Consider the following 21,919-nt stretch of genomic DNA (forward strand, 5'->3'; position numbering starts at 1 on the left):
TGAATAAAATTTACCAGAAATATTCCGACATTTTAAATTTGCGATTTTTTTCTCGTAAACGTCTCCGTCTTTTCTTAGCGCATTTTTCAAACCTTATATTGTTACGTCACAGACCTCCCCTGCACCGCCGCAACTTCTCCCAGAACTCAGGTCTGATGAGATTCCACTCAACTTTGTCTGATTCGAGTTCAACTTCGTCCTCGTCAACTGACAGCGAGGCTCTGGCAAGATGCTGGCAGGTACGTCATAATAAGTGTGTAGTTACGTCACAATTAATTTGCTTCATTACAGCGTTAATTTGAGTAAAAGAGACCTATTTTATCGCATACTACATTTCTTATCCGTAACACATTGTAGCCCGCATAACACATTTTTGTATGATTATGAAGAAATTAATGCCTAGAGATGCGAAATTACCAAAACGGTTGTCAATAAGGGTGACATCATAGCATTGCTGGTTATACCGAATTTATTGTTAAAGTTATAACTGTAGTGTCATGCTTTAAAATACAGTTATTAAAAGCTTTTTGTAAATAAATTACATCAACGCATGAATAAGTTAAACTAACGAAAAGTCACAATAGTATTCTTTCTTCACCAACAAAGTTTTCCAAGCTTTATTTCTCATCCTATATTTAGATCCTGTACAAGTTGATTGACGTCCACAACACATCAACATTTGGATCAGCATTCAGGACGACTTCAGTGAAAGGTGAGCTGGAATATGTCGCTGCTGCCATGCCCCGTGATATCGTGCTCCAGCCATTATCTGGTTGAAGTTCCTTTAACGCGTTTGTGAGGCCGATTAAATAACTAATCAATTCAATCAAGCATTGGACCTTTACAACGAAGCATATTCTTTACATGCAATATATATTAAATGGAATATAATTTGTTATCTGGGTAGGACAAATAATGGTTTATATTTTCAATGGCTACACGCACAGAGTTTTTTTGGCAATTTTTCCTTGATGATAAAAAGACTTGATGTCTTTGGAGCATAATGACTGGAGATTGTAGTAAGACGTAATAACAATATCAAAGCCCATACATAAGTAAGTATCATTTTGAACGTTTCGAATAAAACGTTTAAAATGATACCTACTTCTGTATGGGCTTTGATATTCTTATTACGACTATTGATATCGTGTATGGAATACAGTCGCGTTTTACGTAAAATGTTATCGCTGTTTAAAAGCGACTTCAAAAGCTCTAGATCACATGTTGAACACCCGTGTTTCCATGCATCTTTCTTTTGCTTGTAATATTCATAATTATTTTAACCTTTTTCCAACAGACGAGTTTGAGTCGGAGTTTGATCGACCACGTGGTCTTAGCACGATCGCGCGTCAAGCTAATGTGACGTACCAATCGCCCTTTGTCTCAATGCTGGGGTCGGCGACCTTCCACATTAAGAAGGTCAGTGTTTCACTGCTGTAGAACGAAAAAACATAATTTCACGTGCTTCGAGGGTGCCATGGACCCTAGTTTAAAAATCGCTGGTTTAAAGAAATTTATATATCGTCTTCGCGACATCATCTTATGCAGCTCCTTCATGAATTATAAACCATCAAAAACCTGATTAATGAATATACTGTTGCTGCCAGGCATTATATCAAAGGCACCACAATATTTCCAGCAAATGTTTTTCATTAAACATACCAACGTTTTAATTAATAACATCACATCAGGGCAATGATGTTGCAACTGGGCGAAAAATCTCGTCATGTAAACACCATTTTCCATTGTTTTTTCTTCACAGACACAACTCCTTGCAGAGTTCGGCGACCTGAAGGCCTCCGTTCTACTCACGGGCCTCGAGGTTGAGTTGTCCCACACGCAAACTTCACTAGGTCCCTTCTCTAAGCGGGCGAGGTCTGATCTCGGTGCGAGGTTGGCACAAGTGAGGGGTGAGGTGTCGGAGAATATGCCCGACAAGAAAAAGGTGCGGGCTGAGGCTACTAGGTTCATTTATTTGATGATTTTTACAAGTGGTTGAAATACCGTAAAACAAAATCAGCATTAAAATTAATAGAAGAAAGTCCATAGACTGATTGGTTGAAAGGTAAAAATATTTCTAGAACAAAAGCCAAAGTTAACGAAATCATCCAGATAATGTTAAAGCTGTTTATAAAAATATAAGATCTTTTCTTAAACAAATATTGCAGAAATATGTTTCGCCATATGAATAGGCGTTATCAGTTTTTCTACAAAATACAAACATGTATAAAATGCCAATAATCATCTAATAACGTCATCTGATAGGAAAACAAGAATCTTTCTTTTACATTTTATTGTCTGCGGGAGATCCTTGTTTCCTAAAGTGTTCAGCTTATCATCCTAGAAATTTTCATATCAATCCTACGAATATATTTTAGTTAATTCCAACAGTACTATCCTGTCCACATTGTCAACTAAACCAGTGGTTCTTAACCCATGGGTAATTACCCCCAAATGGGTAATTTAACTATTTAAAGGGGCAATATTGACAAAAAAATGCGATGCTATCTTTAGCTGCTGAATAACATGCAATAGTCATAGCCTGTTGATTGTGGGTTGTTAAAGTTTTTATTATTCTTTTAAATTCGAATTTATACAGGTCATTCTAGTGTTGTTGCTTACAAAAATAGTATTTTTTTGTAAATAAAATTTGCTAATTGAAATCCGTTATATTCTGATTGGGGTAACCACCTTACCAAGATTAAGAACCACTCAACTAAATCTTTCTCTTTTTTCAAGACTGTCATCACTTGCGAAGTGGCCTCGAGTAACCTCGACGCGTCGACCAATCACAAGCGAGATAGCGACAACGGCAACACGTGCTCGATCGTGATTGGTCTGATCTTGATCGACCTTCCCCAACATCCTGCGTCACTGCATGACGTAGTGTCACGTGGTACCCATAATCTATCGAGTCATATTTTGGAGTTTTCGAAGACGCCGACTTATAAGATGTGAGGATATTTGTTGTTGTTCATAAAACAATCGTTTTTTTTTTCAATATGCAGAAAAGTGTTAGACATTTGTTTTACCCAAACCCTTTCAATTTGTTACTAAAAAAACAGTTTGAGTAAAAATAGTCATGAGAAACAGAAAATGTGTTGCCTGGTCGGGGTAACAATTGATCTACTCATGATGTAAAAGTGTGGTTCCTTTTACAAATAATGCGTTAAATATATTCTTGTATTGGCAAGCTGGTAAGTTAAGAAATATGTGAAGATAACTTACAGATGTATTTTATTCAACAAAATATTCTGAAACCAGGAAAAAAATAAAGTTATATTTCTGCCTAAAAGTTTGATTAAAACTAAGCCGCGGGGTGAAAAGGCTACTTAAGCGGGACGTACTTTGCCCAGGTATCCTATGAACAATAAACTTATAAAAAAGAAAAAACAAACAAAAAACTCGTTGAAGCATCTTGTTAAGGAATAACAAAAACAAATTACCCTAAGTTTCGTCGTTCAGTGTTGTTTATCTCAAACAGAACGTTTTAAAATATAATACTGTACAATTTATTATTTAAAAGTCTGAATTATTGTCTTGAATTTAAATTACCCCAAAGGGTTTAAAATTAATATTTGACCCTTAAAATTGCAGGCCATCGTTGGATGTAGTTGACCGACTGCCAATGCATACACCTTATAAATATTGCGATATAACTCAATGCAGTGCTCCAAATCTATTGGCGACATGAGACTGTTTAAAGTGGGTCACGAGCTATTTGAATCGTGTCCAGGAATAACAAATACTAAATTACCTCATTTTTAGGTCGTCGTTCGATGTGGTTGACGGCCTACCGATGGAAACCCCCTCAGCTGCCACCCTGCCCCCCACCACCCCCCTCACCCCCAGCGCAATCACAGCAATCATCGACATGTCGCAGGACTCATCCGACGTAAACGACCTGCCTGTCGTTATAAAGTGGGTTTTTGAATTCCTGCAGCACAGCTCTATTATTTTGTTTCGTGACTTTTGCGTTTAGACAGATGTAAAGAAAAAATGCATAAGAAATAAATTATGTATGTACTTCTAGTACTTCAAAAAAAATAAATTTTACAAGGTAATTTCTTTTTACAAAAAAACACCGAGCATAACCTATAGATTACTGGTTAGGGCCACTTAACATATTTTCATACATATTCAAACTTGTTGCTTGTGGTTAAGGTGGATGCAGGTAAAAGCTAGATCCTAAAAATGTATTGGGACATACTGCATGCCCGAAATTGTCGGTGCTCTTAAAATGCCCACAGTAGGATTTGAAAAGCGTAAGGGTAAAGCTGTGTGAAGTGTATACAGCAGTTAAATTATGTAAAGTATTTCGTGATGTAAAGAGAAACTATAAAAATGTGTTCTAATTTTTCTTTAATCCGTGTATTCTCGCAGTGTTGACGCTCGTCTTGAAGGAGTTGAAGCGACCGTCAACCTTCTTCCTTCACTACGCGTCACCTACCACACGAGGGCGCTGGAGGGTTGTGGGAGAAGTGGCCCGGATGCTGGCTTCGAAATCACGCTCGCTGAACACGCGCTACATTTTGTATCAGAGGTCAGAAACTCACGAAAATAATCACATGAGTATTCATGAAGTTAGTTGCATTTATACACGCGCCACACTTCGTGTCAGAGGTGAGACACTCACGAAAATAATCACATGAGTATTCATCAAATTATATACGAAGTATTCATTTGAATAATTCCGTTAATAGCAATTTTTTTACTATTTTACTTTTCTTAAATTACGACAATTATCCCTCCTTAATACTCACGAAATTGTTCATAACAGAAAATAATTACATGAGTATTCATGAAATTAAGCGCATTTATACACGGGCTGCATTTACTTTCGGAGATTAGACACACGCACGATATTAATCACATGAGCATTCATGAAATAAGTTGCATTTATACCTGCGTTATTTACCATGTATTCACGATATTAATTGCTTAACTATTAATTAATTCATCAATTTTATCATACTCATTGGATAGATCACTGGGTTTCACAGGGATTCTCACGTATTTACTCGCGATGTATTCACGGAAATAATCATGGAATTAATCACGAACTGTTCCTGGAAATAATCACGAAATAAATTGCAATACATTAACGAAAATATGACAAAATAAATTACAAAGTATTCGCAAAAATCATAACGAAATTACCTACAAAGTCCTTTCCGAGATAAAAACGAAATGTTGCTCAAAATATTCGCGAAATACATAAAAATAATCACATGAACCCGCTAAACATGCATCCACTTTCGTGATATGAGATTTTCACGATTATTTCATCTCCAGCTCCACGATGACGTCAGCAACGAACCGGTGTCGACCAGGATTAGTCTCCCCACAATCGGGGGGAGTGGGAAGCAAATGAGCCACAAGAGGTCGCAACCCGACATATCAAGTAAGCTAAGATGACGTCATGACAAACTATGACGTCATTATTATATGCTTGTCGATATATTCTCATAAATTTGAAAATGGCTTGACGTTTACGATTCCACTCTTGAAAGCCCAAGCTTTGTTATTTTCTGATTGCTTTAAAATGTTTTGCTCAAATCCTTTAATTTTGTAGCAAATAATTTTGTTCGCATAAATTAAATAGTTTTTTTTTAATGTACATTTTTGCTTTAAAAAAAATTTTTTGAATTCACAAGTTACTGTATGTTTGTTCTTCAAAATGTTACTATCAAACCGTATATTTATTTCAAAATGTTTTTTCTAAATTTAAACACTTTAAACAAAAAAACAATTTGTTTAAATAAACCTGAATACTTTTTATTTTGCTGCAATCTATTTTTTGCATCAAATTTAACCAAACCAAACGATATTTTTTGTGAACCAAATTTGTCTGGTTCCAGCGAGCGAAGGGGAATTCCGTGAGGGGAAGTACCTTCTGATCAACGTAAATATCGGAAGTTTTGATCATTCTCTCACAACCGACCTCTTCAACCAGCTCGTGTTCTTCCACGAGATCTTCATGGACGAGGTAATCATGACGTCATTTACGGAACAGCCTTATTTGCATATTTTCAGGGTTTAAGAAAACCGAATAAGTTCAATAACGAAGGAAACTCTTGTTTTCATGAAAGTTTTTTTACTACACATCTCTTTAGAGTTTGTTATTATTTTTAAAAGATTATTTGAACTTACGATATTATTCAGTTTCTAATGTGACCTAATAATCTTAACTATGTTTTGTGCTTTTTGGTCACACTATTTTCTTATCTCTATCATAAAGTATTGTCATTAGTGATGATGGTGGTGGTATAAAACACAAAAAATTATGAAAATTGAACCGACAAGTAACTTTTTTTATATTTCGAATATTTTAAGTATAAAGTGTACATGGTCCCGATCAACTCCATTTGCATTTTAACCTGAACATCTCATTGTCCAGGTGAATGACGTCATAATGAAGATCTCGCGTGGCAAGAAGCCGACTTCAGTTCGAAGTGAGGCTTCCGTGCAGTCATTGGATTCGGATTCGGGACAGAACTTTCTCTATCAGCTGCATATCGAACTTGAGGTGAAACAAGTGGATGTTTGTAGAATTTTCCTTTTTTTCGCAGAACTTTTCTTAACTGTAAAAACGCGAGGCATCTGCCGCACAAGATACAAGACCCAGGCTTATTACTTTGCAGGGTTAATCCAAGGAGTCGAACCGGAACCGAACCGGAAAAGTCAAACGGTTCGTCTCCCTGGTTTAATCCCTCTAAAAACAACAAAAAACAATTTTGATGTCGATATTGTAGCTCAAAGTAAAGAAGTGGCTTCAGTTACTTATGACCCAGTTACAATATAGACTTGTGCACATGACTCAGGTTTGAGATCCACTTAACCGCCACGACCCCTTAAAACAAATGTATTATAACTCATAAATAGTGTACAGAAAAAGTTATTTTATTCTACAGTGGCCACCTCTAAAACCTGTGTATAATAATCGCAAAGTACTGTAGGTGAGCTTGTGCTCTGTTTAACAGGAGATCCGACTCACAGCCACCACCCCCTCCAGCAACGCAGTGAGGTTGAAGACTGGAAAGATTGTTTTCGAACTCTCAAACAGAATCCCGCATTCATCAAAGGGGAAGAAACTGAGTGAGTGGGGGTTATGTAAATTGTGCAGCATATAAGTATTATTTAGACAAGTCTGTAATTATTTTTAATGATACCACTTTTATTTGTGACGTCATGAAAAATTGTGAAGTGATGCCAATTTACAATGAACGCTAACCAACAAAAAAATCGTCGTTATTAAAGCTTGAACAAGATATGTTTTAAGACTAATTGTTTTTTGTGATGTCATTTTTTAAAACTTCATTCCCAAACCAATGGGTCATGTGCCCTCATTTTTGTGCTTTCTCTGAGAGGAAAAAGTATTTAAAACCTTTTTTGTTTTAAATACTTTTATTGTTTTGCAGAAATCTGATAATAATACGTAGAACGTAGTAGTTGGGATTTATTGTGTTTGTTGTATTGCAGAAAACCTGTCCAAGTACCTTAAGATGTTCGGCAAGGCTCACGTTGACTTGAACCTCGCGCTTGGAACTTTACATGTGAACAACGTTTACCCTGAAGCTGAACCTGAGTTCCACCAGATGGCGTACTTCAACACCAGGCTGGGATTGCAAAATACGTCACAACAGGGTGTTCCATCGCCATCTAGTGAGTGAATAAATTAATTACCTTGTTTAGTTGCAATTTTTTTTTGTCAATTTAAACGTTTCTGTGGTTAACATTTTTGACAAGTGGTGCATTTAGTTTGTTTGTCTAATTGTACATGTCAAATTTAACAATATTATATTTGTACATTTTTTTACACTTTTACATTCACTCTAATCAGATAACAAAATGCCAAAGTAATTCTGTAAATCAAGCATCTGGCTTGAGAGCGAACTGCTTCCAACAACAATTAGTTGCCAAGATCTAAAACTTTTAATACAAATATGAATATATGAATGATTCATAATAAATTCATTTGAATTGATATAAGCTGATGATGCCATTTATGTATATGGTGGAATGCATATTTATGTTAAAAGTTTTAGACCTTGCTAGTTGTTTGTTTGTTCGAAGATCGATCTATTAAAACCTTTAGAACTTTTATCGTTGACATTACGTGTTCTGTTGAAGGGCAAGATTCTGTTGTGGGAACACATGCTAAGTTTAATCTAGCTACATTCAATACTTCATAGTTCTCTAAAAATCAACGTTTTCTTGTAGCTTTATCTCCGAACGCGAAGCAAGGCAGAGAGCAGGCTCAGGATAACAACGTTGTTCTAATCAGCCTTAACCGACCAATATTCTTCGTTCAACCAACAGCATTCGACAAGGGTAAGTGCTTGTTTTGTGGATAAAGCAGGGTTCCGTGTTTTTTGTCAATTAAAGCAACATTTATGTAATTCTAAGAAAAATAACTGACGTTTCTCTGTATAATTTTATATGTATTTATTGTATAGTTTATAAAAATATGATCAGCATATTTAAATAATAAAACAGGCTTGTTGTTTAAAGATTAAAAACAAATTTACAAGGTATTAAAATAATAATAACATAGTATAATTTGTTCATATTTTTTTACATTAAAATCCGGCTAAGTGGAGTTAAACAGTCCTTATTATCTAATGCTATTCCTGTAAACAGATCATTGGTGTTTCCTATTTTATTTATTCCACTTTCCCAAATGGAGTAAAGAAGTTTGTTTAAAACACGAATTTGCGGAACACTTGTTGACAACGTAAAAAATAAATAAATAAACAAATATATGTTTGATTCGCAAAAAGATATTTTATTTCCCCAAATCCTTATTATGAAATGTTAATTATTTCCCCAGCCATCCTTATATTCCTCGCTTACAAGCACGCTTATGAAGAATGGACGGAGAAGAGAGTTAGTAGACACGGAGTGAGGCAAGCCACTAGACAGGTGCGGTAAACTTAAGTAATTGGCCTGTATAGTTTTAAATCCACATAAAAAAAAGCACGTTAAGAGGTCAAAGTTGCTCGAGAAACGGCATTTTTTCAACTATAAGTTATTGCAAAAATAGCCAGCCTTCAGGACATGGTTGGTTTGAAACGAATAAATTTATACAAAACAGTATTGCCAATTGTGTTTGTAGTTGTGGTTGTAGTAGTAAGTTATTAAAATATAAAACTTATACAATAAAACATATGTACACACATGTGTGTGCATGTTTCATTGTATGAATGATATGGTACTGTGGATCCCCTTCAATACGAAGTTGCTTGTACTAACAAAGTGAGCAAGCATTGGCGTATGGTTGTTTCTCGACTCGTTCCCTTCTGAGCCTGCATAGCTCAGTTGGTAGAGCGACGGTCCCGGCTTGACCGGAGGTCGTGAGTTCGAACCTCACTGCAGGCTAGTTGGTATTCTAGTCTGCCCTGCTTGCATCATAGATCAACAGATTCGGTGAATCTGCTATGGCTTTCAGTATACATATTAAACTTACTAAGAATTTTTATAAAACCCAATGTTGTCTTCCTATCTTTGAGTTTTATAATGTCTTACAACAATTTTCAATGATTACGAAGCTGGTGCTATACATCGTGTTATTAAAACATTACAGCAATTTCACTTACAAAAGAATTTTTAATTGAAACGTAGTAGGAATATCAAAGCTTATATAGATTGTAGCGTTTTCCAAGTTTTGAATATTTTTGTTCATCTTAAACATCTTGCTTACTTCTGTATGGGCTTTGATATTTCCTACTACGTCTAACTAACCGACCATTAGGCTCCAAAATTTTAATTTAGATATTTATAGTTACTCAACCCTAATCCTTTTGTTTGTTGATGAAGGTCGTGAGTGCGATCCAGCGCAACAAACCCTCCACAATGATGGGAAGCTTATTCCTTCAACTTTCAGTCAGTGACGTAGGCATCTGCCTTCCCACAGTCAGTGACGTCAGCAAATATGCGGTAAGAAAAATAGAAACACAAAACGAATGAAAATGCACCTAGTACAACTTGCGCTTTATTTGGTCATATAAATAGCCGATTTACACACAAAGCTAGTTCTTTTTAAACAAAATATATTTTAAATGATAAAGTAAAAACAGAAAGTTGTTTTTACACTTTTATTTACTGGAATTAAGGTTACGGTGAAACAGCAATGCTAAATAAGCGATTTACACACAGTCTCACACGTTTTACTTGGTTATCACTAAATATAATTCATACTAAAAGTTATAAAAAAAAATCAAATGGTAAAGTTTGTAAAACGGGAGCTTGAGTGCCACAAAATGGAAAATCTGTTTCTGTCACCAAAACGTTATAAAAACACCAGCAAGAATATGGTAAAAAGTACCATCTATCTGGTTAAATATTTATCGGCCAATTATTTTACAATTATAGTGCCCTGACATAGCTAATTCTGGTACATAAGGTATCTCAACCTACTTTAATTTACTGCGCGAGCTAATACCTTCAACTTCCTTTTCGTTTTCAGCTGACAACGCAGGACGAGCTGTCTAGCGCCCTCGTGCTGACAGTTGAGAACACGATGATCTCGGCTTGCTACGACCGCTCTCTCGTCACTAGAGGGAGCTTCAGGGGCTTCTGTGTGAGGTTCGCCGACGACTTTCAAACTTGGAAAGACTGGTCGCCGAACAAGACACAGGTCAATACTGGACCTGTAAGTAAAGACTACGTCATCATGAATTCGTTCCTAGTGCCGGATGGAACTTATGAGGTTGGTTGTGGTTATTATTGGGTTTGTGGTTATGTTGAAAGTAGTCAAAATTGATGTAGTTGCTGTTTTATTGATTTGTGTAAGAAAAAAAGTTTTATTAATTTGTGTAAGAAAAAATTTCTTTGTACCGGCTGGAACTTATGAGGTGGCTTCCGGTTATTATGTTTAAAGTACTTGGACAGTAGAATAACCAAATACTGTGATAAGTAATCATTTTTTTTATGAGGTGTGTTGTGGTTATTATGTTTAAAATTGTCAAAATGGATGTATTTGCTGTTTCATTGATTTGTGTAAGTAAAATCGAGTTAAATAATGGAAAAAACAATAATTTCTTCCATCACAAACTATTTACTAGCGCAAGATGGCACTTATAAGGTTGTGGTTGATGTTGTCTGATACTTCACATTTTAGTCCCGATACAGATAGAATTATCGCGATCCTTTACCAAACGACGTCATCAATATGCTCAAACACGTAAAATAGATAAAATTGAAATGTTCAAAGGTAATCCTTGCAGGTTATTACGCTAGAATTTGCTTTGGTAATGGGCAGTTTAGTTACATCCAGTTGTTAACCTACTGTTTATTTGGTTAATTTAACTTCAAAGCAGAAATCACTGTGTTGGATTGCAAATCATTGCTCATATGCTTGAATCAATTTGCTAACGGATCGTCACCGATACCACCCTAGTATCGGACGAGTATCGTACTACCACTTGGTATCGGGTATCGGCTCCGATCCGATATTATCACGCCTATAGTTACAAATAAATCTAACGCCAGGCGAATCACCGTATAGAATTGCTCGGACTTATTTTTGCTGTATATTTGCTTATAAAGTCCCTTAACCCCGTACCTTGTATTTCAAGGTTTGCACCGACACTACAAGCCACCAAGCGGATGGAGGCGGCATGTCCGCGCTCACTAGCGCCAACGTGCGGTGGCAGATGAAGGGAATCGACGTTGAACTGGACACAAACATCGGGGCTTGCTTGGCAGGTGAGGGTTGAAGTTCTAAGTTACTAGCTTTTACTTAGAGCTGTAATGCCTATTTGAGAAGCCGTTAACTAAAGCAGAATTTACTAGGGAGCGGTTTTCTATTTTTTAAACTCAAATTAACCGGTAACTCACATTTCAGCGGTTTCTAAGTTGCCGGAAAGAAGAAGACGAACTGCGCAGCGTCCAATATCATGAAATTGCAAATGTTTATATTATTTATGTGTCATAGATTGATTAATGAGAACAAATAAACGTCCCTAACTTTATGTGAGTTGACTAAAACACCAAAACCAACAACCACTGTAACCATAGCAACCGCTGTGACCATAGAAACCAGCGTAACCATAGCAACCATTATTCCAGGTCTGGTTGACGTCCTGACAATTATAACTGGCCAAGACGGGAACTTGTCACGTGACTCATCAGCTTCTGATAAACTTCACTTGGGGTCGCAATCGGGCAGCCTCGCTGACCTTGACATGACCTCTAACGATGACGTAACAGACGGTGCTCGCGACAAGGTGTCTCCCCTGTTGGAGGGGGGTTCTAAGGAGAGGGCTTGGTCTATCAAGGAAAAAACAAGAAAGATTGAACAAGAACTAAATGAGCAGGTTGGAAATATATGTTGATTTAATACTTTCGCTTCGACAAACGATTAACTGTTAACAGTGGCTGACCTAATTGTTGTATGTTCTTCCTGGTGCCAAAATTAAACCCAATGAAAATAAAGGAACCTCCATTTTCCTTAATGTTGTCTCAGTTTGTTCGCTTCTGGTAGTAGATATTGCTATGCTGCACATAGTTTTTAACTCTAAACACCTGAAAATAAAAATGTAAAGTCACCACCAAATATTCTGTAAACGGAAAATCGCCAATAATCCGTCTAAGCGTGTCCGCTGTGTGGCGGAAAAGAACATCGCGCTTTTTTTTCTTTTTCTCAGTTTTATGGAAAATGTTTTTTGGAAACTTTTAAAAATAAAACAAATACGTAAAAGTTGACATGTGCATTGTGCATAGTCCGTGTTGCCTATTGTTGTAAGTCACTCAATTTTAAGCATTTTTTCTTGCTCTCCCTTTAGGTCCGCATCGTGAACGACCTTCGGAGTCTCGGAGCAAAATCTTCTCTCATCAAGGAACAAGAGAAACAACTCCACGCCCTTGAGTCGACCTTGTCCTCCATGTTCAGACAAACCGTGCGCAACAGGCTGCGCAGATCCAGCACTAAGAACGTGGTAAGTAAAGGGAAGTTATTCAAAACGTAATGATTACGCGGAGTCTACATTTATAAGTTAACAATAATTGTGGAGTAATTTTCTTCAAGTTCTTGATTCTATTATCTTAGATTAAATACTATTTTTTAATTTTTTTAGTTAACTCTAGAGTTCCACTATTCTGTTTTAAATTTGCAACATTTTTTTCTGTTTTTCGACCACTGGTTGGTCAACCAATAAAAAAATTATTTTAAGCAAGGTTAAATTATTTGTCTTATTTTAAAATATATGTTCAGATTTTAAATTCAAATTTATTTTGTTTGAGCAAATTTTGGCAAACCTATTTTACTGTTTGGACACATATATTTAACCAAAGTTGAGAACCGACGTAAAATATCGAAAAAAACATTTTGTCTTAGCACATTACGTTAAACATCAAAAAAGTATGTTTAACTTACTCCCACAGAATTTAATCTTTCGGTTGTAAGGATAACATTTCTACCATTTAAGTGTAAAAAGTCTAATCTTAATATTCCACTTTCCTGAAAAGTTTCAAACCTTATAATTGTTGATGTTTTTTCCAGGATCCTAGTAAACGACCAACCCACCAGAGGTCAATGTCTCACGTCATCAACACGACAGAGTAAGTAACGCTATGACGTCACACTAACCTATGACGTCGTTTTATTACGCGAAGTTATACTTAAAAATATTTTTAAAAAATGTAATTTTTAAATTATGAAAAAGCAACTGTTTGGTACAGGTTTTTTCTAAACAGTAAACACACAGGTTTTTTCTAAACAGTAAATTTTTTTTTTTTTTTTAATTTCCGAGTTTTTTTAATTCGGAATACTTATAATTTTAAGATATTTTTAAACATACATTATATTTTAAAGAAATTACAAATACGTCTAGCTTTATTTGAATGTCATCTTAACGCATACAAAATTTATAGAAATAAAATACATACAATTTTTTTTTCAATTCCACGCCTTTATGCTAAATATTATTATTCAAAAAATTTCCATGCACCTTTCCTTAAAGTCAGAATATCAAAGCCAAAAATAAATACAATTTTAAACATACTTTTCCTAATTGCATGCCCTTTCTCAATATTATTATCCCTTTTATCAATTCGTTTATTTCCAGGCACCTTCCCTCCCCCAAGTTGACCCACTCGGCCTTCGCCACTTTGCCCCCCGGGAACATCAGGGACCGCTGGGGAAGCCCCCCGCCCAATGACGTGTTTGCTTCCGACCCCGATCTCACTAAAGCGGATGAGAGGGGCGACTCGTCGGATTTCGGTGATTTTTTATAGTTTTGGAAAGTTTAATGAATAGTTGACACAAACTTTGTTTGCGAATGAGTTTTCTGAAAAAAATTACAAAATAAAAATTTCAATTCAAATATTTGTACAAAGTGGATTTAGATTGAAATATGTTTGGTTTTGTTTTAAAAAGCTGTTTTATGACTCTGTTAAAAACGTACGAAAATTATTATTTAAAAAAAAAAGTAAAAATCAAAAAGTGTGTTTTTTCAAGTTGTTCATAAACAGTCTACAAATTTTAATTCCAAAGTTTATGATAATTTTAAAGATGTTTCTTAAGTTGCGCACACGAAACGAAATATAACACAGTTTCAAATTTCAAATTTTACTTTTTTGTTTCTTTAATGTCATCTGCAAGAAAACAAAAAGTTGATCCCCAAAATTAATCTATTATTTACCTTGCTTGATTCTACCGCTCGGGATAATTTTTTCCTCGCTCATTTAGATTCTCTTGCGAGTGACGAAGTTGACGGATCCGGACCACCACGGGTTCGCAGGTCTCTCTACAATGAAGATAGTTTGAACACTTCTTCGCATGGAAGACCTTCTCTCGCAGCACAGGTTAGATTTTATGTTGTACGAATACTATTTTATTAAAAAAAAAGTCGCTAACAAATTGCTTGAAATTCGGGCGGAAATCACTTTGATTTGGATTTAACATGTTTCTGGTTTAAAATCCGGTTATTTCCTGATGAAACGAATTAAAAGATTCAAAAAGATTGCCAAATTATTAAATTTCAATAAAAATTCCTTTTGCAATAAATTGCTTAAAATTCAGGCAGAAACCAGTTTAAGCTTTGGGTATATATGACGTAGATGTCTTTATTTTAAAGCGGTTGGTGCTTTATTGCGTAGCTGCGACATGGTTAAGTTAAGGTAAAGAGGTAGCAAAAGCACAAACACGCGTTTATAAATGTACAATTGCGAAATAGGAAAAAAGGCGATCTGCACGCTTCGATGAACGTGGATGCACATCGGTGGGTTCGCTACAATTTCGAATAACATTTAATATATAGGGGTGCCTTTATAAAGGTACGACAGGTTGTTTTAATTTAGATTACATTATTAACTATTGAAATAAACTTTTATTTAAAATAGTTGTAATATGATACAGATCTGAGTTTTTTAACCTACGCCGTAAACCTAATTAAACAACAGCAAGAATTTCCAGAATTATTGCCTAATTTACCTTATTCAATAATAACTGTTACATATTAGGAATGCCTAAGTCATGTTGTTATCTTACTGAAAATACTATCATTTATTAAGTGCAAAACTGTTTTATTCTTTAATTAAACTGTTTTCTTTGATCAATTGATTACTTCTTAAACATATACTAATATTTCAATTAGGCCTTCATGGACCCCCTAAAACTAATTTACCTACCCCAGTTTAAGAACCCCTGATTTAAATAATTCTGGCTCTAAATGGCGCAACTTCGTAAGCACAATTATATTGTTTTGTGTTAACAAGTTTGTCAGTTGTTGAAAAAACAGCTTTTTATGCCAAACTTGATCGACGCTTTCCACACACAGCAGCTTGGCGGGAACGAACTCGAGGCTGACCTTGAACTTGTCCTTGACATCCGCGTGGAAATCGATGGCGGGAAAATTGTTTGTCATCCGAAAACTTCGCCCAGAAGTGAACCAATCGTCACGTGAGTGTTTGAGATTTAATGGGTTTAGTTTAAGAAAGTTTTTGGTTATGCATATGATAAGGGTTGCTCTGGGCAGTTTTTTTTTTAAGGTTTGGTTTAGGTGACCGCTAAGTAGTTTTAAGAGACCGCAAGTGTTTCATTTAAATACCAAAAAGTTGCAAGTCCAAAATTTTGGAAACCGCTGGAGAAATTTGGGGGACCGTTTCGATCCCCCAAAACACCTTAAAAAAAAACACTGACCCTGGGCAACCCATGAACGGGGTCACACCAGGTCACTTAAATATAGAGGTCTGTCACATAAAAATGTTACACAGGGTCACCAATTTAAAGGTTTGTTTTAGGTTACTCATACGAAAAGGGTTTCTCGAGGTCACATATATAAAAGGGTTACCCAAGGTCACATGTTAATGGGGTTACATCAGGTGACTTATATAAATGAAAAACCTGGTCTGTTCATTATAAAAGTGTTACACTGTGTCACTTAACAAATCAGGTAACTTAATATTAAACGGGATTATACAAGGTCACTCACTTGAAATATTACATATACAGAAGATTCCAGATGGTTACTCATACAAACGGGGTACATCAGTTTGTCTTCGCCGCATTTATAATATTTAATTTCCAGTAAACAAGATTATTCCTAGAAATATTCATAATTTGCCTTTATTGCACCACTTCATAACCCTACTTTTAACTTCTAGCGACCGCAGCAAACCTTACATTGGAAAGGTGGAGGTCAACAAAACGACGACATTTTTTGTCCCCGGTGTCGACGTCAAACTGCACTACAACTCCCACCAGGTGGAAGCAGGGAGCGGGGTGATGCAGGAATTCTTCACCCCACCCGGGACCCCAAGGTGGGGCTAGAGTTGGGGATGAATGTTTGGGAAAATCAGTTTTGGGTTAAAATCGTTAAAAACTTACGTTGTAACGGCTAGACTTGAATATATAAATTGCTGTAGTTTGTTTTAAGGGTTCGAAAACATTAAAAAGGATAAAACGTAAGTTTTAAACAAGTATGTAATACATATTTACCTGGCAGGGGCGCCCGCAGAAAATTTTCCAGGGGGGGGGGCAACCAGGGGCGTAACCAGAAAATCAAACAAGCGGGGTCCATAATTTTCAACTTAGGGAAATCCCCTATTTTTCGTCTGACGTTAATGAATGATGACGTCATAAAACAGTGACAGTATGACGTCATAGAATGGTGTTTGCAAGACGTGATAAAAAAACTAATCAGAAACACCCAAATACGTCCAGCAAAAGCGACCACGTGCGTCGTCGACAATCCTGTCAGGCGCCAGCTGCGAAATCACGGTGTGCAATCTTTAACTAGGGGCGAAAAAACAAACCAAGACCGTGAAATATGTGTGACTAATTGTGGTAGAATCACACATAATTCGACTATCAGCAGCGCAGTTTTCAAGGTACATGAACGGAACTAGCGCTAAATTACAAGCACGTCTTTCACCACCTGCAATACTAAACGAAGATCGTTTTTTCCGGGTGTTATTATGCAACGATTGGCGCAACATCTGCGCCGAGCTGTGTGCTAAGTAAGCTAAATTACAAGCTGCGGATGAGGGAAAATAAGTTGTGTCAATTGCACACTAAACACGTGATCTTACAGTATGCTTAAAGAGCATAGTTTTGCGTTTACTATCATTACTTAAAAATGTAGACTTTAAAACCTGCACGACAGTCACCATTATACCTTATTTTTAGAATCTGCTTCAGTTAAACAAATGTCGATGTTACACCAACATCGGATATGAGCGCAGAGACCGAACAGCGAGAAACATACTGCGTATAGCTTGGCGTTTTTTAGCGAGAAAAAAAGAAAGAAGGTTTGACTTAGCGTTGTCAATTGTCGAATACACACTTGCTAATCAGTCAACCTAAACAAATAACGAAAGGTCGACCAAACAAAAGACGAAAAACGTCGTTTTGCGCTCGATTTTGGTTTCGCATTAGATTAAGACGCGTGAACCAATCACTTAAAAAGCACGCCGCTTCGAACAGTTTGTTAAACGATGACAAACCGAACAAAAAACGATAATATCACTTACAAAAGGGGGTAGAACTCCCGTGCCCCTGAATACGCCACTGGATATTGTATAATATTTTTAACCTTCATAAGTAATACACTTATAAATAATACTAATATTCGCATTTTGAAATTCCAGGGGGGGTAAGTGCCTTGCCCCCCCGTGAGGGCGCCCATGTTACCTGGAACCTTTTTTTAAATCATAAATAATGCTTTTTGCATCTTTAAATGTATGAAAAAATGCACGAAACGCAATGTAGAAAAAAGGAAAAAGTTAGCTTGTTTTAATGAATTAGACTTTTACTGAATATCTTGATACACTCGTACTTATGTTGGCTTTCGTCTAACTCTAAATATAACTTTTTGAACAATTTTTTCCCTCATGGTTTAAACGGTGAACATTGCCTTAAAACAGTCGTGACTGCCGATTATAAGATAACGAGAACAAAACACGAAGAAGTTTGTGAAACTTAGTCTCTTTCCTTTGTTTAAAAACTCCTTATATTACTAACTAAGTCCCATACATCTTTCTTAAAGTTTAATGGTTTGTTGTTAGGTTTCTTAACTTCTATAAAACAAGTTTTCTGATTTCAAACACCTACTTTACAATCTCCCATTCACAAAAACAATCTTCCCCAAGGACGTCAAAAGCCGCTCGGGTAATCCCCCACATCGAGGTGATCACTCCCGGAGGAGGGGGAGGAGGAACTTCTCTTGAGGAGGAGAGAGGAGCAACTCCGAGCAAGAGAGCTTGTGTTTATGCTTGCTTCTCACTTCAGTCCCTCCCTGAGATGATAATCAGTCCGTTCCTCTTGGATTTCTTGGAACAAACTCTCACAGCGATCCCAACTTCAACCCAACCTACACCTCAGAGGAAAGGTAAGGAGGAAATGGTTTCTAAAGTTTAATGGAAAATCTATGAATACCACGTTAGTTCGTTTTTTTTCTGGAAGCTTTCTAAGTTCTTCCCAACCTCTACTCCAGAGGAAAGGTAACAAGAAATTGTTTTTAAAGTTTGATGAAAGAATCTAAATCTAATTTAATTAATTAATATTCATCGTTTGCCTTGATAACTCAGTATGTACAACAGTGGTTGTGTATTCCCACGGACGTCGGTTCAAATCCCACCCCAGCATTGACTTCTAAGGCAAACGTTAGTTATCTTTTTCCGGAAGCGTTCTATTAAGATCGCCTAAAACTTATGACGCAATTCCGGCTCAGAGGAAAGGTTAAGAGGAACTATGAGTGGATTATAACGTCATAATGCAGAAGGTTGTGTTGTAATAGGGTTGTCCGATAATGTCGAATTAAAACCAATACTCGATTCTAAGTTGTAGTATCGGAACTCGTCCGATACAAGGGTTGTATCGGCGCCGATCAGATACCAAATTACTTTAGGGATTGCAGCCGTGATTTGATCCAACGCAGTTATTTCAGATAGCTGAATTTCTTAAAGCAAATTTAGCCTAATAAATTAAACGGTTTAATTTGCTTGTATAAGCATAATGAGAAGAAGGAGAGTATCTTAAAGTTGCAAAGCGGAAATTTCAGTGTTAAGTTGACTTGAGCCTCGGTTTTGTGGTTAGTTTAGAACGACTTTTTTTGCACATAAAACATTACACTTTGATGTACGTACTGGCTACCTACTTGATAAAAGCTTGAGAGGCCACCGCTCCGAACAAAAATCAGTCAACAAGGTCTAAAACTTTTTATACAAATATGCATTTCGCCATATAAATGGCAATCATCAGTTTGTCTTATTCAAATAGGGGTTACCTACTTGATCTTCCGAATATGTCCAACTAAAACTTCCAACCAATTTGCTCCGAACTTCATTATTTGTTTATGGTACTGGTATTTGTATTATCTAAGTAATATTTTGGATGGCAAATCTTTTCTTTGACTTGATTTGCTAGGGCAAACACTTGGACTAGGACCTTAAAGTAATTTTATCAAGTTTACTTTTTTGATTGAAGATGTTATTGATAATTTATATTATTGAGCTACCGGCTTGTTTAAACCATATGTCTAGTGCAGCTAACTAACCTTTAAAACATTTGGCGGTAAATGAAATTGCTAACCTTGCAAAGCGCACCTTCAACAATTTTCTTCCTAGCGTGAAATAAAAGCTGCGATATTTTCACATCATGCAATAACAAGTTTAAATAACCCTGCTTTTTACAGAATGTGTCCTTATTCTGACGACTAGGAAGTTTTAAAAAATACTTGAAAGCCTATCGACTATATAAATATTTTGAAAAATGTTCTCCACTTTCGGTTGCAAATTTAAAGTAGAATTTAAATTGGTTTTAACAGCGCAGTTTTTACAGAAGTGTCTCCTTATTCTGATGACGAGGAAGCAACGGACGAAGCTTCAAGTGAAGGACCAGGAGCCGTTGAAGTATTCAACACAACTATGGCGTCGCTACCAGTCGATGTCGTCGTATCGGTGCAGGTGGGGTGTTATAGTCAAGCTTTAAAATGGTTTCTTCACTTTATTATTATCAAACCTAATCGTTTTCTATTTTGTTCAAGCTAAAAAAAAAAAGAAACTATTGACGTGGTTTTAGCTAGTATTTCATTTTATTTTTGTTATTTTCGGTGGTTCCAACCAATCAACGATTTTTTTTTAAATATTCTTCTATTAATGTTTTATTTAATCGCTGACGGTACTATTTTTCCATTTTAGTAACTATATGCTGTTATTAACTTATCCTTGTTGCTCGTTACATGGGCTTCCTCGTTGTGGAAATACAATCACACATATTTCGTTTCTTCGACGCCTTATGCACCAGTTATGTTTCAAGTGTTTTCGCCAGTTCCAAACGTCATGCTCTACTACATAAGTGTCCAGTTTTTAATTAAGAGCCTAATTTTGTTCAAAATGGCCTTAGCCACGTAACCACAGGTTAAACAAGTTGTGTAATTCAGGTCCAGCCGTCTCAGGTTTTGTTCAACTGCCAACCAGCTTCTAGAGTTGAATGCTTGATCCACATCCCGAGCCTTGAACTTGTGTTCAGTTCGATCAGAGACACAACTTCGCCAACTCTTGCATTCGCATTTCCCGAGAAAGGTCAGTTATTCGTGTTTCATCATTTGTTGTTTATGATTTTGGTATGTAAGCTAACATGATAATTAATCTTCCCAAACCATCATTTTGAGACATTATAATATTTTTCCATTTATTTTTCTGGCCGCGTTTGATAACCTGGTCTACAGAGCAGTGGTCGCGTATTCCAACGTGCTTAAGTTCGAATCCCACCTAAGCTGTACGTTATCGTTTCAAGTAGTTCTAGTAAAAAATGGCTATAAACTATTATTTAACGCTATTTCTGTATTAAAAGACAATTTATTAGGTCTGTTTAACTTTCTTAGGTCTGTTTAAGGCAAGTTACACCTCTTTTCACCGCTCAGCTATTATTAGCGCTAAAAATAGTTCAAAATAGGGAAAAAGAGCGGGCTGGGTTGAAACCGGACATTTTGATCATAATCGTTATTTAAAAATAAACAAAATCATGGTTTTAACGGATTTTTAAGTTTCGTTTAAAACTGTATCTAAGTTAAACCACCCATGAACACAGTATTATGGCTTTACAGAGATTCCGAACGGTCTTAGCTTCAGTGCTGTGATGTCGGACTTCTCTGTGTACGTTTTCCACCCTTATGGAGCACAACAAGGGGTGGATGCGTTCGACATCAACAAGCAAGGATCTGGAAGAAAAGACTCGCTCAGCGTTAACCTTAAGCTCGTAAAGGTGGGGGGATATTTTGCCATATTCAGCAAATGCAACCTTGCCATGGTATAGGTAGGGTTTTTTAGTCCTTGAAAAATAACACCAAATAAAAATATACTTATCACACATTTATAACGAAATAATTTACCTTTTTTATATGTAATGCAAAAGTCACTACGTTGTATCTAAATTATGTCTAAAACCTGACAATTAGTTACTACTGTAGTCTTC

General features: G+C 36.2%; 1 protein-coding gene and 1 non-coding gene across 2 annotated transcripts in view; both read left to right on the forward strand.

The window, feature by feature from the left end:
- LOC146162858 (bridge-like lipid transfer protein family member 1) overlaps window positions 1-21,919 on the forward strand; it is a 77,988-nt gene that overhangs the window by 38,495 nt on the left and 17,574 nt on the right. The window contains 28 exon segments of the mRNA XM_083385319.1: window positions 113-239; window positions 640-712; window positions 1,298-1,419; window positions 1,763-1,945; window positions 2,740-2,954; window positions 3,769-3,921; window positions 4,384-4,543; window positions 5,296-5,404; window positions 5,862-5,989; window positions 6,401-6,529; window positions 6,984-7,098; window positions 7,483-7,647; window positions 8,134-8,334; window positions 8,834-8,925; window positions 9,820-9,939; window positions 10,469-10,711; window positions 11,580-11,709; window positions 12,073-12,320; window positions 12,789-12,941; window positions 13,505-13,563; window positions 14,070-14,224; window positions 14,693-14,808; window positions 15,744-15,904; window positions 16,609-16,764; window positions 18,595-18,833; window positions 20,288-20,409; window positions 20,886-21,027; window positions 21,552-21,709. Coding sequence (XP_083241445.1) covers window positions 113-239; window positions 640-712; window positions 1,298-1,419; window positions 1,763-1,945; window positions 2,740-2,954; window positions 3,769-3,921; window positions 4,384-4,543; window positions 5,296-5,404; window positions 5,862-5,989; window positions 6,401-6,529; window positions 6,984-7,098; window positions 7,483-7,647; window positions 8,134-8,334; window positions 8,834-8,925; window positions 9,820-9,939; window positions 10,469-10,711; window positions 11,580-11,709; window positions 12,073-12,320; window positions 12,789-12,941; window positions 13,505-13,563; window positions 14,070-14,224; window positions 14,693-14,808; window positions 15,744-15,904; window positions 16,609-16,764; window positions 18,595-18,833; window positions 20,288-20,409; window positions 20,886-21,027; window positions 21,552-21,709 — 4,174 coding nt within the window.
- On the forward strand, window positions 9,307-9,381 carry Trnaa-ggc (transfer RNA alanine (anticodon GGC)). The gene has a single exon. It is a non-coding gene; the product is annotated as a tRNA-Ala (tRNA).

The sequence above is a fragment of the Ascidiella aspersa genome, chromosome 3, assembly GCF_963924565.1.
Source record: "Ascidiella aspersa chromosome 3, kaAscAspe10.2, whole genome shotgun sequence".
NCBI classification, from domain to species: domain Eukaryota; kingdom Metazoa; phylum Chordata; class Ascidiacea; order Phlebobranchia; family Ascidiidae; genus Ascidiella; species Ascidiella aspersa.